The 14,652-nt window shown below is 39.2% G+C and overlaps 1 protein-coding gene and 1 pseudogene across 6 annotated transcripts in view; one reads left to right on the top strand and one right to left on the bottom strand.

Annotated features, from left to right (window-relative positions):
* ORC5 (origin recognition complex subunit 5) overlaps positions 1–14,652 on the bottom strand; it is a 67,738-nt gene that overhangs the window by 34,334 nt on the left and 18,752 nt on the right. For 4 of the 5 annotated variants that reach the window (XM_083464091.1, XM_083464094.1, XM_083464092.1 and 1 more), the window contains exons 10-13: positions 11,360–11,412; positions 11,019–11,131; positions 9,563–9,610; positions 5,563–5,673 (exon numbers count right to left, since the gene is read on the bottom strand). In XM_083464091.1, the coding sequence (XP_083320217.1) occupies positions 5,563–5,673; positions 9,563–9,610; positions 11,019–11,131; positions 11,360–11,412 (325 nt within the window). Of the gene's footprint in view, positions 1–5,562; positions 6,146–7,246; positions 7,463–8,157; positions 9,611–11,018; positions 11,132–11,359; positions 11,413–14,652 lie in introns of all 5 variants that reach the window. The other variant, XR_014516741.1, reaches the window with a different exon arrangement.
* On the top strand, positions 1,219–1,916 carry LOC310688150 (proteasome subunit alpha type-2-like; annotated as a pseudogene). The gene has a single exon. The product of its transcript is annotated as a proteasome subunit alpha type-2-like (transcript).

The raw sequence follows: 14,652 nt of genomic DNA, 5'->3' as shown, positions 1-14,652 counted from the left end.
ATGGGTAGCCGTGTTGGTCTGCCATAGTCCAAATAAAAAAAATCCTTCCTGTAGCACCTTAAAGACCAACTAAGTTAGTTCTTGGTATAAGCTTTCGTGTGCATGCATGTGTATCTGAAGAAGTGTGCATGCACACGAAAGCTTATACCAAGAACTAACTTAGTTGGTCTTTAAGGTGCTACAGGAAGGATTTTTTTTATTTGGACTAAAGTTATTTTTATAACTCACTCTCCAAGAAAACATAGACCTAACTCACTTCTCTGTAAGCCCAGACAGGCTATTTTTACAGAAAAACAAGCAACTAACACTGACTAGGAAAATGAAAATAACCAAGAAGAGTCTTATTGTAGAATCTTATTTTTGCTTCTTTCCGATAGCAATGACTTCCAATTTAGCTCTCTCACTGCCACATTACTACAGTGATATTATCTGTATCTTGCTAAAAGATACAGAGTTTTAGCAAGCAAGAATGCAAAAGTTGCAGACAATCTGATGGACATTTTCACTACTTTTGGAGAGCCTAGTATTTTCCAGACTGTTAATGGGTGTGCCTTCAGAAACAGAGTAGTAGAGAAATTAATGGTAATGTGGCATGTCTTGAAAATCCTTTATAGCAAGGCTTGCTCCTCAGGACTCTTTTGAGAGGGCAAACATATAAAACAGGTTGATCATTTGGCTACAAAAGCTAACAGACCTAAAAACAGGCAAAAGGACTGAAATTGTGCAGTTCATTATGCCCCATGCTTATCACACTTGGTTTAAACAGAGCCCACGACTGGCTTGAGAACCCTGATATCTCACAAATTCTTGAAACAGAAGAGGAAGTAGAAAATGTTGTTGAACAGAAAGAGGGTGAAGCTGGGGGGGAAAACCAAGAGAAACTCAAAACATTACAAAAAAACAGGAAATGGAAGTTGTAGCTGCAACCAGTAGCACCAGCTATATGGCTTCAGCCCCCTCAATATTTTGAAGCAGGGGGTCTAGCTCCCCCAATATTGAGGGGGCCGGCAATCCCCACTGCTGCTGGGCGCCCTCCGTGAACCACAGCCCCTGCCCAGAATCCCACAAGGGGGCTGGGACAAGTGAGGGCGATCTTTGCCTCTGCTTCTCCCAGCCTCTGCCTGGCAGCCTGGGAGGGAGTTGGGACAAGTGAGGGTGAAGATTGCCCTCCCTGCGTCCAGCCCCCACCTGGCACATGCCAAGTGTGGAGCCCAGTGACTTCGCTTCTCCTCCTCTGGCGTGCGAGCTGTTGCCACAGGAGCCCCATCAGTTGGAATTGCAGCTGCAAATGGCGTGGTACTGGCAACAGGAAAAAAAGCAGAAATCCATTCTGTATGATGAATGAAGCGTATGCAAAGTGGAATCCGAAATCAAACACATAGGCTTGGTATATGGCTGCTGATTACTGGGTACTTGTCCACACAGACACAAACTGGCCCAGCAGTTCTACTTGGTTTATCATGAACCTATTCTAACAGCTCAGCCAGTGCAGGGGGTTGTTTCTGTAATGCAAGAATACACACAATCTGGGGGTGTCTGCCCATTTGGTGTATCGTTGCTAATATGTGGGTGGAATGAGGGATGACCATATTTATTTCAGTCTGATCCATCTGGTGCTTATTTTGCATGGAAAGCAACTGCAATGGGAAGACAACTATGTGAATGGGAAGGCATTCCCTGAAAAGAGGTACAGCAAAGACTTGGAGCTTGAAGATGCTATTCATATTGACACTGAAGGAAAGCTTTGAAGGACAAATGACAGAAAATAACATAGAGGTTGGCATCTGTAATAAGGCAAGATTGAGTAGATTCACTCCAACTGAGGTTATGGATTACCTGGCTGCAACTGCCTAGTATGCATTAAGGAAGACTGCTTCGATACATACAAGGATCTTTTAAAAATATTTGGCTTCTGCAATTTCTACTTTATCTGCTAGATATTTTTTTTTTAAAAAAAGAAATATTATGGATTTAATTACTACTGTCCTAATACTGAAAATGTGGAATTATTGTTCTTTAAAATATTAAACACAATATGATTTTTTAAAAACCCCCAAACAAATTCAAATGGCACCTTCACCTTTCTCATACGTGCAAGAAAATATTACTTTAATCAAAACCAATTCTAACACAACATATATAGAGTATATGCCATGTAAGCGGTTGGCATTACTGTTGAGTCACTCTCAGGAGGACGTTTGAATTGATACACCATATTTTCCTCCATCCTGCAAGGAACAGTACTAGAGAGAGGTGAAGCAGAAGCAGGCAAGGTGGGAATGAAAGCTCTTGTCCCTGGGAGTGGATGAGGAAACTGCATGATAGAGAAATGGCAGGGAGATAGACAGGCATTTGCTTCCTTCTCTTATTTGTGTTCCTCTCCCTGTCCCTCCTACCCCATTACAAAGCAGGAAGAAGTGAAAAGGGGAGTAGCCAAAGGGGGCTGGGTTTAGTTGGAAGGCTGTACCATTTGATTCTTGAATTATGAGCCAGTCCGTCCCTTAAGGAGAGATGAATCTCAGGTTCCCATCACACATGTGTGCATGGCAGTCACTTCCCTGTTGTGTTATTCCACACAACAGCAGCATATGTACCAACACTGCAAACCACATGAATAGGGCTTCCTGTATAAGTCTTATCCCACCCAATTACTGGCTTACCTCCCTCCTGATGGGATGGCATTTGGGTGGAAAGACCCACCCTCTCTGTCTACGTAGTTGCAGTACACACAATCACATACACTCAGTTGCTTATAAGGAAGCATCTTAAGGAAGAAGCTGCAAGGCAGTTTGTGTACATGAGCTCTTCAAACTGTATTAGACTATGTTATCCTACATTTTTGCTTCTTGAGTGGGGTGGCTGACTTTTAAATAAAGCAACATTTTAATCAGTTTCAAACTGCAATGCAACTCAAGAAGGGCAATTATTTGACACAACTGCCATCTAGTGTATATTCTGAAACAGAAAACAATACTGGACTCAAAACATTTCCATAACAGACACGTTGGTCTATTAGGGTGAAAACTCAAGCAAAATGTCCCAAAGTACTGAGTACTTAGCCAGTAAGTACTAAATGGTAAACAACAAAATAGCAGAGCAGATTAGTGGCTGCACTCAATGCTACTGGAACAAAGAAACAATAAGTGAACCGTGGGATCCTGGAACTAGATGATGATCTTCTACCACCTAATACAGTTCTTTGCTTTTTCAGAGTTGCATGCCCTTCAACCACTTTCGTCTGCTTATCCTATTTGGTTTCAACTGATCTTTACCCAGTAAAAATGTAAAGGGACCCCTGACCATTAGGTCCAGTCATGGCCGACTCTGGGGTCTTGGCGCTCATCTCGCTTTATTGGCCGAGGGAGCCAGCGTACATCTTCCGGGTCATGTGGCCAGCATGACTAAGCCGCTTCTGGCAAACCAGAGCAACGCACGGAAACACCGTTAACCTTCCCGCCGGAGCGGTACCTATTTATCTACTTGCACTTTGACGTGCTTTTGAACTGCTAGGTTGGCAGGAGCAGGGACCGAGCAACGGGAGCTCACCCCGTCACAGAGATTCGAACTGCCAACCTTCTGATCGGCAAGTCCTAGGCTCTGTGGTTTAACCCACAGTGCCACCCGCGTCCCTCTTTACCCAGTACTCCATCTAAAATTATTCTTCAGCTTTGCAAATATGAAGACCTTGATTTTCCCATTACTTCCACTCTCTGCTTCACAAGGAGACCTGGATGTTTCACTTATAATTTTAGATACAAATCTGAATAACTGCTGGTTTCATATTTTCAAAATACAGGGTCCCAGGGCAGAGAAGCCATTTGGCATGAGTGATGCTCATAATGCCTGGTCTGAAAGACTTGTTTACCTGTGTTTGCACAGGCATGGGCTACATGAGGCTACAGAGTGAATTTGAATAATCATGGCCAGACCAGAACAGGCACTAGATCACCTCAAAAGTTGTTGTTTTTTAAAGATAACAATGTAAAAGCCATGTTCCTACATGGAGAAACAGTAACTTTAATGTATACAAAGCTCATTCACAGATAGTTATTACACAGACAACTACTCTATCTATTAAACACAACAGGGAAGGTTGCATTGGGTAAACTTCCATCCGACACTTCTATTTAATGTGAAAGAAAAACCTGTGCATTGATGGAGGGTCAGTTCCTGAAATACTGCCCTTGTTCATTGGGTTATGCTGCCATCTAGTGAAAACTGACTCAATAAAAATATCAAATGTTACTGCTACAGATTTAAGACAGGGCAGGGGAATGAAGGAGCATGGCGAGCAAGATCTATACACTATAAAGAAAGTTGACAATGTTCTTTCTCAAATGTGTAACTTAAACAAAGTTCTTTCTTAGTGGCATTACCAGGAGAGTAAGTTACATGGTTAGCAAGTTGGTGCATTCAAAATTACTTAACCTATTCCTTTGGTCAATGGTAGCCACTTGGACAGCTGATGGCATCAACTCAGTAAGGCTCCAAAATCAGAAGAAAGGGAAAAAGAGAACTGAATGTGGCAGTTAATGTTTATAACACATGGTGCATATGTTCCATTTGTCACATTTCTAGTAGGTTGCAAGAGAAGGATATAAAAAGAGGAGAATGAGAGGTGTTTGTGTGTGTGTGTTGCATGACAGAACTGACAAATTATATTCATCCAGGAAGAATATGGTTTCCCCATCTAGGCCAACAATATAAGAGAGACCATACTGGGACCATTTTTGGAGTCAGAAAACAACAGCTGTGCTGCACATTAGATATGCTATACCTTCTCTCTTTTTTATGGCATCAGTGCTCTGGTGCCTATCATTCTGGTTGCCAATTGTAATCATTTTGATTTAATATTCAAGACCACACTGCTTAATTTTGACAGATATTCATTGGTGGTGATGGTGGGGTCGCATCATACAAATTACCAAGCATATTTCTCACTACTCTTACCCTGAGTGAAGCTACCTGCATTTACAGTGCTTTCCTTTTAGACATAATTCTTGGGGAAGGGGCAACGGGCAAAATATATGAGAAGTGTAAAGATGAGTGAATAACTCTCAAGTTAATCCCTCTCCCTCCTTGCCAGGTCAAAAACCCTGAAACACCTTTCTAAGTTTGAACCAGTTTAAAAGATGGTTTACTGTTCTGTAGTGCCAAGTAACAATTCATGTGTGTGTATATATCATAACTTGAGCACATGTTAGATTATTAAATCATGCCTATTATATTAAGCAATGAACAGCTACAACATGCAGCACAGACTTTCTACATATCAACATGAACACAACAAATACTTGGCTAAAATCTGCATTAAAAGCTCTTCAGAAGGTGATTGGTAACATTTGGAATTAAATGACAACCAAACAGTGAGAAACCATGAGTCTGAACCTTTGGAAGTTTCAATTGCTAACACATAGTCAATTTCTCATTAAATATTTAAAATAACTTCTGTGAGTGGTTAATTAGGGTACAACACAAGAAACAACCGAAGCTGACAATTATATTGTAAAGAGAAACCAGGAAACTGTTGTCTAAACAATTTATATTAGGAACTTAACTCACCTGAGAAAATATATTTGCAGTTGGAGCAACTCTGCTATCCACAATGCTATGCAATATTGCTAACAATCTGTCCAGAGGGAATGGCTTTGGCCCAAGAAGGTGACCGCTGGTCTGTTAAAAAAAAAAAAAAAGTGTATTTCATCAGCTGGATTTTCTTGGAACATAGCAAGCTGGATCTTATTTATTTTATTTTTCCAGTTATCAGACAGTAATGCGTTTTTACATTAAACAAAAAGCCCCACTTTTTATTTTTAATATACTGTTTTGCAGTATAGGAGTAAAAGCATTCAAGACTTCAGGACTCAGTCTGTACTAAATTACAAGGATTATACACATATTAACCCAACTTTTTAAAGATAAAGAGACTGCAGAAAAACAGTTGGGACTGCTTAAAACCACAGTATTAGAAGCTCATCTAGGCCAAAAGGATGCCAGTATAGTTAGCAAACAATATCAAATAAGCTATTAGAGACAAGAAGACTTATTTTAGAAAACAGACATCTTGTCCAAGTGAAGAAAACCAACAAAAAGGAGCACAAACTTTTGCAGCGTTTTATGTTATGCCATGTGCCCATGGCAGCCACTTTGTATAAATATTTATTAAAGTTTTCACAATATTACATAATGAAAAAGAAAAAAGAAAAAATACAAAGTAAAAAACAGTTAAAAACAATTCCATCTTTTTGTCACTTATCTTTCATTTGCTTGTTTCCCGGACCTCCTCATACCTCCCTTTTTTGTATTCCAGTTCAATTTATTAATTCAGCAATTCCTTTCCCTCCTTATTTTATCCTGATCTTTAATCTTAATATATTATAACATTAAATTTTTACCTGTTAAAAATCCAATTTTTTCATATTCTTTTATAGCATTACAGCTAGAAACCACTTAACTTCAATCCAACATCATTCTAACATTCATTAATTTTGCAATATTTCTGTAAATACAGTGGTGCCTCACAAGACGAAATTAATTCGTTTCGCAAGTTTTTTCTTCTTGTGAGTTTTTTGTCTTGCGAAGCACGGTTTCCCATAGGAATGCATTGAAAATCAATCAATGCGTTCCTATGGAGACCGTCCGGGGACAGAGGGGAAGCGCCGCTCTGTCCCCTCTTTTGAAGCAAGGGGCTGCAGGGAGAAGATCGCTTCTCCCCACCGCCCCTTGCTTCAAAAGAGGTCCGGGGACAGCGGGGAGGACGTGTCTTCCAATACTTTGCAATAAGTATTCTTGCTGCTGTTGTAGCATACATAAAGAAAGTTCTGTTCTTCTTTAACACCGATTGGCCGACTATGCCCAGGAGAAAGGCCTCTGGTTTATTCAAGAAGGTATATTTAAATACCTTTTTTAATTCATTATAAATCATCTCCCAGAAAGTCTTAATCCTTGGGCACATCCACCATAGGTTAAAGAATGTACCTTCAGTTTCCTTACATTTCCAGCATTTATTATCGGGCAAATGGTAGATTTTTGCAAGCTTGACTGGGGTCATGTACCACCTGTATATCATTTTCATAATATCTCTCTTAAGGCATTACATGCCATAAACTTCATACCTGTGGTCCATAACTGTTCCCAGTCAGCCATCATTATGTTATATCCAACGTCTTGTGCCCATTTAATCATAGCAGATTTCACCATTTCATCCTGAGTATTCCATTTCAACAGCAAGTTATATGGCAGCCACTTTGTGACTGGTGCCCACATCACTTTCATGAAGTTTAAAGTATTCCCATTGGTCCAAAAAGGTTGGTAAGCTCCGCTCTAGCAAAATGGCCAAGCGTTCGGACTGCAACTGTGGGTTCCCCCCTTCTCTTTTAAAAACTCACATGTGATGAGGCTGGTGTCTGGAGGGTCATGTCTTCACCACCCCTGCTAGCCAGTAACACAATGAACATTATAACTACAGTGGTACCTCTGGTTATGTACTTAATTCGTTCCAGAGGTCCGTTCTTAACCTGAAACTGTTCTTTTTTTAAAATGATATTTATTAGAAGTTTAAAGATTACAAAAGAAAGAAAAAAGAAAAACAATAAAAAGTTTAACAGAACATACATTACAATACATAAAAAGAAAAACATAAAAAACAATACAATACAGCAAAAAGAAACAAAAACACTAAAACACACATCCAGTATTCCATATCTTTACCTTTCATTTACTTGTTTCATCGACCTCCTCACACCTCCCTTTTTTGTATTCTAATTCAATTAACTATTTCAGCATATTCTTTCTATAATTTATCTTCGTCTAACCTTAATTTTTTTCATTTTAGCCCATTATCAATCAGCTTTTACCATTAAATTTTAAACGCATTTATAACCCTTTTTTCATAGTCTCTGAAGCGTATGTAACCTGAGGTACCACTGTAGTACAGTGGTACCTTGGGTTAAGAACTAAATTCGTTCTGGAGGTTCATTCTTAACCTGAAACTGTTCTTAACCTGAAGCACCACTTTAGCTAATGGAGACTCCTGCTGCCGCCGCGCCGCCGAAGCATGATTTCTGTTCTTATCCTGAAGCAAAGTTCTTAACCCGAGGTACTATTTCTGGGTTAGCCGAGTCTGTAACCTGAAGCGTCTGTAGCCTGAGGTACCACTGTAGTAGTGACAACCACTAACAACAGGCAATGCAATCTGTTGTGGATGCCTTTTACAGAAGCATCATTAAAATAAATTGAGAGCGCTCTTGCACAGCTCTCTTATTGCTCTTGGGCTTGTACAGGTGCTCCTGCTGGATTCTGCCTCAGTTACTTATACTGATTTATTGATTAAATAAATTTTAAAGGGGGGGAAAACCCAGCTTTCTGTTTGAACCAGTTTCACAGAGATTGGATGCAACAAGGAAGTCTGGTTAGAATTCCAATCTCATGGCTGTGCCAAAGAGGGAAGCATGCAAACATGAGACACTTGCAGGCTAAACACCCATGTTTAGTGTAACATCTGAAAAGGCTGATGATTCACAGTGAATTTAGATAGCCAGGGGACTGTAATTCAAGGTCCAGTAATAAGAATTTCAATGCAACTTGTATGTTCCACACTTATAATTTAAGTACACAGCTATGATGTGGTCACCTGAATTCTGTTAAGGCTCTGTGCACATTCAAAGATCAGGTGAGCTTCTAGTATGTTTATAAAGAAAAAATGGGGAGAAAAAGTCAGCATTTGCTACAACCCAGTAATCTGTATGGCGAATGCATGGTTTTAACTTATTAAATTTACACAGTATAAAACTGTAGATGTGGGAAACATTTTTTTTTTCACTCCATAAACTGATCTTTCATTTCAACATCTCTTCTTGAAGTGTGCATTCCTTATTTTTCCTTGCTTCACAACTAGGATTAAAGGGAAGGCAGTCACGGTTCTAAATCTTTGGATGGCAATCTCTCTCAGTAACAGCTTCAGCCATTCTACTGCACTAGTTATCAAAAAGATATAGCAGCTCTGCAATCTTAAAAGGAGCGGAGGAAACAATCACAGGCAATGGTATAAAAATCCAGGAAGGGTTTCTAATGTTATTCATATAAATACATTCTGCAACCTGTACAAATTATGCAAAATCTGCATATATGGTAGATTCTTATTTGGCTTGTTTCTACTATTGCTAGTAAGGGAGTGAAGCTTTCTGCCTGCCTCTGGCCACTAGGAGATTTTTGCATGTGTGGAATTATATATGCATGTCTGTGGAGTTTCCTTGGAGGTGGGTGTTCAGTCGAAACAGTTCCTACCCTAAAAAGTCTAAAAGGACAGAGATCAAACTAAAGAAGGGATGGTCTTTCCAGCAATATTGCAGAAAGAAAACACATTCACCTGTGGGCGTGGCTGCCTTTATTCCTTTAGGCAGTTCTAGGTAACCTTTTAATGTAAAGTCCTCTCAAGGCAATCATAGAATATACAGTAAAATAAAATAGGACATTTCATCATATGTTAAGACAATTTAGTGACACTCTGTTTCAATTTTATACCAGAATGGAGATAATCTATCAAACAGAAAGCTGAATTTACCTTTTCATGTTTCTTCTGAAAGTTTTTCTTCCTAATTTTTCCATGATGCTGCATGTGAAAAGAAAAATCCAGCTGTGAAATAGTTATTTGCAATGGTACATAATTTATATGGGGAGAACAGCCCAACTTCACTGAACATATCACACAGCTGCGTGACAGCATACACAATAACTGTACTGTTGCAGGTATACTTCATGTAATAACTATTTCATTTATTCTTCACAAACCCTGTATGGACAATAGCAATGCTAAAATATGGCCCACTGTGGCCTGCCCATGGCACATCAAACTGTGACAGACAGTGCACACCACTGAAAAAGTACAGTATTTATAACGGGGGGGGGGGGGAGAGATTTACTGGAAGGTATAAGATAAAAAATAAATAAGAAAGTAATTGTGTGTACCTCTGAAAACAGTTATCCATAAATTTATCTGAAAATTCACTAAACCATTTCAGCCATTTAAAACATGCAGCTCTCTCGCTCTCTCCCTACTGGTAAAATAGCTGCAAAAAGACCGGGAGAGGGAAAATGTTTTCCTTTCCATCAACTGACAAGATGAAGCAGCTACTGCTTCACTTTAAAATGCTGCCAGCCTTTCCTTGCTTCCTTATCAAATCTAGGTAAAGAAGTAGTTATTTTAGATACAAAGCCAATTTTGCGCCTGTTCAAAACAGCAATTGATGGAAGGCATGGAGGGTTAATTATTTTGGAGAGTTGCCAACCAAATGCTGGTATCACCCCACCACTGACGTTTCTTCAGATTTTGCTATTTGGTTATATAAAGTAAATCAAACTGTTGCCTTGCTGAATATTTTTTTATTAAAAATAAGCAATTTATAAAGATAAAAAGGGAAAAATTACATCTAAATTGTATTTTTCCTAGTGTAGTATAAAACAAGCATATTGATTAATAAAATGTATCGCGTACAATTCATTTCTTTGAAATAATTAAAACCAACCAATTGTTTAGATTTAGGCTTTTCTCCCAGTATTAGAAAAAAGCTTCCATGCTTCCAATGCCCTCAGTGAGTGAAATCCAACATCACACAGACTTTCACTTGTGCAACAGGACTCCTCTTTCATCTACATCTACTTTCCCCTGCAACCCATGCCCCTTCCCAAAAATTCTGCTCCAGGGGACTCTCCAACCACCCAGAGAAGAATTTAGGACATTTTAGGACATTTAGGAATTTTGGCTCTTTTCTTTGATCTCTACCCCAGATCAAACTATATCCCCCACTTTCAACAGTGTTTTGCCATATAGAATTGAGGCGAGAGGCTGCTATTGCTGCTATTGAAGCGCTACCAAGTCTGGATCAAAGCCCTGCTGAACATGTAGAGCTAGTAGTGTATTTTAGCCATGGTTTATAAAGCTCCTTAGAGACATACAAAGGTATTAAAGAATGTTAAAGAATGCTAGAACAGATTACGGCAAAAAGAAGAAACCTATTTACCTTAACGAAGAACCTCTTATCTGTCCTGGCAGGGTTGTAAGAAGCAAGGTATGCAGCTATTAGTAGGAACTTGGAATAATATGGAAGTTCTACATGAGCATGAGCTGAAAGTCCTAGAAAAAAATTGTGAAACAAAAAAAAGTATGAGTTTGGAAGACTTGATCCCCACAAACCCCATTTGCTGGAAGAGAATATGTACCAGCATTCCGTGCTGCCTGTTTAGTTTCTTTAAACTGTCGGTATATTTGCAAATGCATACTGAAGACAATGACTGAATTGCTCCAAATTACAGGGGTATTTTTTGTCAATAATTAAGACTACACTATTACTTCTTCACATACCTTTTAGTTGCCCGGCTTCACCATCATCCTGGAGTAATTGTTCCCACTGGGAGCTAAAAGACAATGCAGCTATTTTTAAAAATGCATTTGCCATGCCTAAAAGCAAGACACTTAGACATTTGATTTTTAGAGATGAGTGAGTGCATTTGTGTTACTTTTGAATAAGAATAATTATGCAATTAAACTGTTTAAAAGTATGTAGACGATTAACAATGACGTCAGATTATTCTGATTTACATCAGCTCGCCAGACAAAAACAGGCAAAGTAACTTTTATTCTTGGATTTAACATTGGCTAAATCTAACCTAAGGAGTAGTGATGTATGGAAGTGAGAGCTGGACCATAAAGAAGGCTGATCGCCGAAGAACTGATGCTTTTGAATTATGGTGCTGGAGGAGACTCTTGAGAGTCCCATGGACTGCCAGAAGATCAAACCTATCCATTCTGAAGAAAATCAGCCCTGAGTGCTCACTGGAAGGACAGATCCTGACGCTGAGGCTCCAATACTTTGGCCACCTCATGAGAAGAGAAGACTCCCTGGAAAAGACCCTCATGTTGGGAAAGATGGAGGGCACAAGGAGAAGGGGACGACAGAGGACGAGATGGTTGGACAGTGTTCTCGAAGCTACCAGCATGAGTTTGACCAAACTGCAGGAGGCAGTGGAAGACAGGAGTGCCTGGCTTGCTCTGGTCCATGGGGTCACGAAGAGTCGGACACGACTAAACAACAACAACAACCTAAGGATGGTGCAACCTGGCCTGCAAGCAACTACTACTACTACTACTACTACTACTACTACTGATGCCTCATTAGAGACCCAGTTTAGGAGTATCAACAGGCAAGTCTCTAGTTCACTTCTCACCAAAACCATAAGTTCATTAAGTGGTCCTAGGCAAGCCATAATCTTATAGCTTCTCACCTGCATTATGGGGAAATTACTGACCTATCATGTAGGGTAGGTTGTAAGCATTGTGTGTGAAATACTTTGTATACTCAAAAAGGACTGTATTAAATGCCAACCATATTAAACTGCCTAAAGAACCAATACTAGCTTTAAAACTGTCATGCACAAGGGTAGAATGGGAAAAACCCAAACACAATGCTTCAGTTGCTAGGTAACTCCCCATTCAGGTTCTCTGGTTCCATTTCATTGTTGTAGCTGCTTCCAAACTGGATAGGGAACTGTAGTAAGAAGAATGACACCACCACCACAAAAGAAAACACCAAATGATTTCACCTGGGATGGGGAGAGAGGGGGGAACAGAAAGCTAGTCTTCAAGTCTAGGAAACCCCTATTTGTGGCCTGCTGGCAAAAATAGTCACTAAACACAGCAACATTCATGTAAATGAAAAATGGATAAAGGGTTAAGTGTAGGTAAAACAGAGTAACATTCTACAACCAGTTAATTACAAAAGACTTGTCCTACAGGACCACCTCTCCTGGTATGCCCCACAGAGGACCTTAAGGTCCATGAATAACAACACTTTGGAGGTCTCAAGCCTCAAGGAGGTTAGATTGGTTTCAACTAGGGCTAGGGCCTTTTCAGCACTGGCCCCGACGTGGTGGAACGCTCTGTCACAAGAGACCAGGGCCCTGTGGGATTTGACATCTTTCTGCAGGGCCTGCAAGACGGAGCTGTTCCACCTGGCTTTCGGCTTAGACTCACTCTGACCCCTTATATGGGATTTGGTATATAAATTTTCCCTTGGTTTTTTTTGCTGGCCCATGTAGAACCAGCATGGATAGCTGGCTCGGGTGAACATCTGATGTTTTCGATGTTGTTTTTTTAATTTATTTAATATTTTTTTGATACAAACAACCACCACAAAAAACACATACAACAAAACCCATAATAACACTACTAACACAATTTGACAATTCAACTTTGAATACTGATATACTTAAGACTACACCTTTTTAACAATTTCCCCCCACCACTCCTCCCTCTACTTCACACCACTGTCCACTTTATTGCTTAAATATTCCTTCCAGATTTCTTCATATTTATCCATTTTTAATTTGCCTCGACATGCAATTCGTTCGTATGTAGCTAGTCTGTCCATATTATCAATTCATGTGCTCAATGGAATCTTTTTCCGGCTCTTCCAATTCATCAAAACAAGTTTTTTTGCTTCTAATATGGAACGGTACATCCATATTTTTTTTACCCCTTGTAATCTCCCACGTTTATGGAATATAATTTAGAATTAAATTCAACTCCCCTAAATAACAATTTCTTTTTATTACTCTTGCTATAACTATCCTCACCTCACACCAAAATGATCTTATCATCAGGCAGTTAATCATCATATGTACAGTACTAAGTTTGCATTTTTACTCCCACATCTCCAGCAGTTGTTTGCTGGAGTCCAGTGGACTCTGAATATTATTTTCTGTTGTATAAGTCTTAGATCCATAGAGGCTATTTCTGTTGATTTTATACTTGACTCCCATATATCATCTGTTATCTGTACCCCTAACTCTTCACTCCATTTTTGTCTATCATATTCTAAATCACATTTCTTCCTGTTGAGTAGGGTTTTATATAGTGCAAGTGTAGAGTTTTTTGTTTTTGTTGTAGAAATTAAATCTTAAAGCAGCATGGGTGTTTCTGATGCTGCTATAGTGTCAGGGCCAAACTGCCTTTCCAACATACGTTTCAATTGGATGTATTGCCATTGTGTTTCACTGGTTAATCCATACTTGCAAAGTCTTATATTCCACAAATTTTTTATTTTCATCGTGAAGTCCACGTACATCTGATGTTTCCTCCCTTTATGGTCTTGATTTATGGGCTATTACTAAAATGAGGCTGCATTTTAAGCCATAGTTTAATTGTTTGTTTGTTGTTGTTTTTCTTTTCTATTACGTTTTATTGCAATTCATATTTGGTGTTAGCCGGGGAGGATGAGGTATAAATAAAAATTTTATTATTTATTTATTTATTATTATCTGTATAGCAAAATGATAAGTTTTACAATATGATTCTAAAGTGCGTTAAAGTATTGACTTTTTAAAGTAACATAAATATCAATAGAAATCAGTGAAAATGTTAAATATTAACAGCATGAGGTTAGTATCCAGTTATGCTGGATGGTATAGGACTGCGACAAAATCCCCTTTCAGACTTCTCCCTGCCATGCTAATCTTCCAGGTACAAGAAGACTTTTTTCCATATAAACATTTGCTGCATCTCAGATCACACACATTCAGCTTAAACTAGTATAGCCCTGGTACAGATTATATAACCAAATGCACACAAATATCCAACAAGCCCTGCTCTCTCTGGAA

This window comes from Podarcis liolepis (assembly GCF_965112155.1).
Source record: "Podarcis liolepis genome assembly, chromosome: 10".
NCBI classification, from domain to species: Eukaryota; Metazoa; Chordata; class Lepidosauria; order Squamata; family Lacertidae; genus Podarcis; species Podarcis liolepis.
Note: the sequence above shows the minus strand (reverse complement) of the source record. Positions and strands in the feature narration are given on the sequence as shown.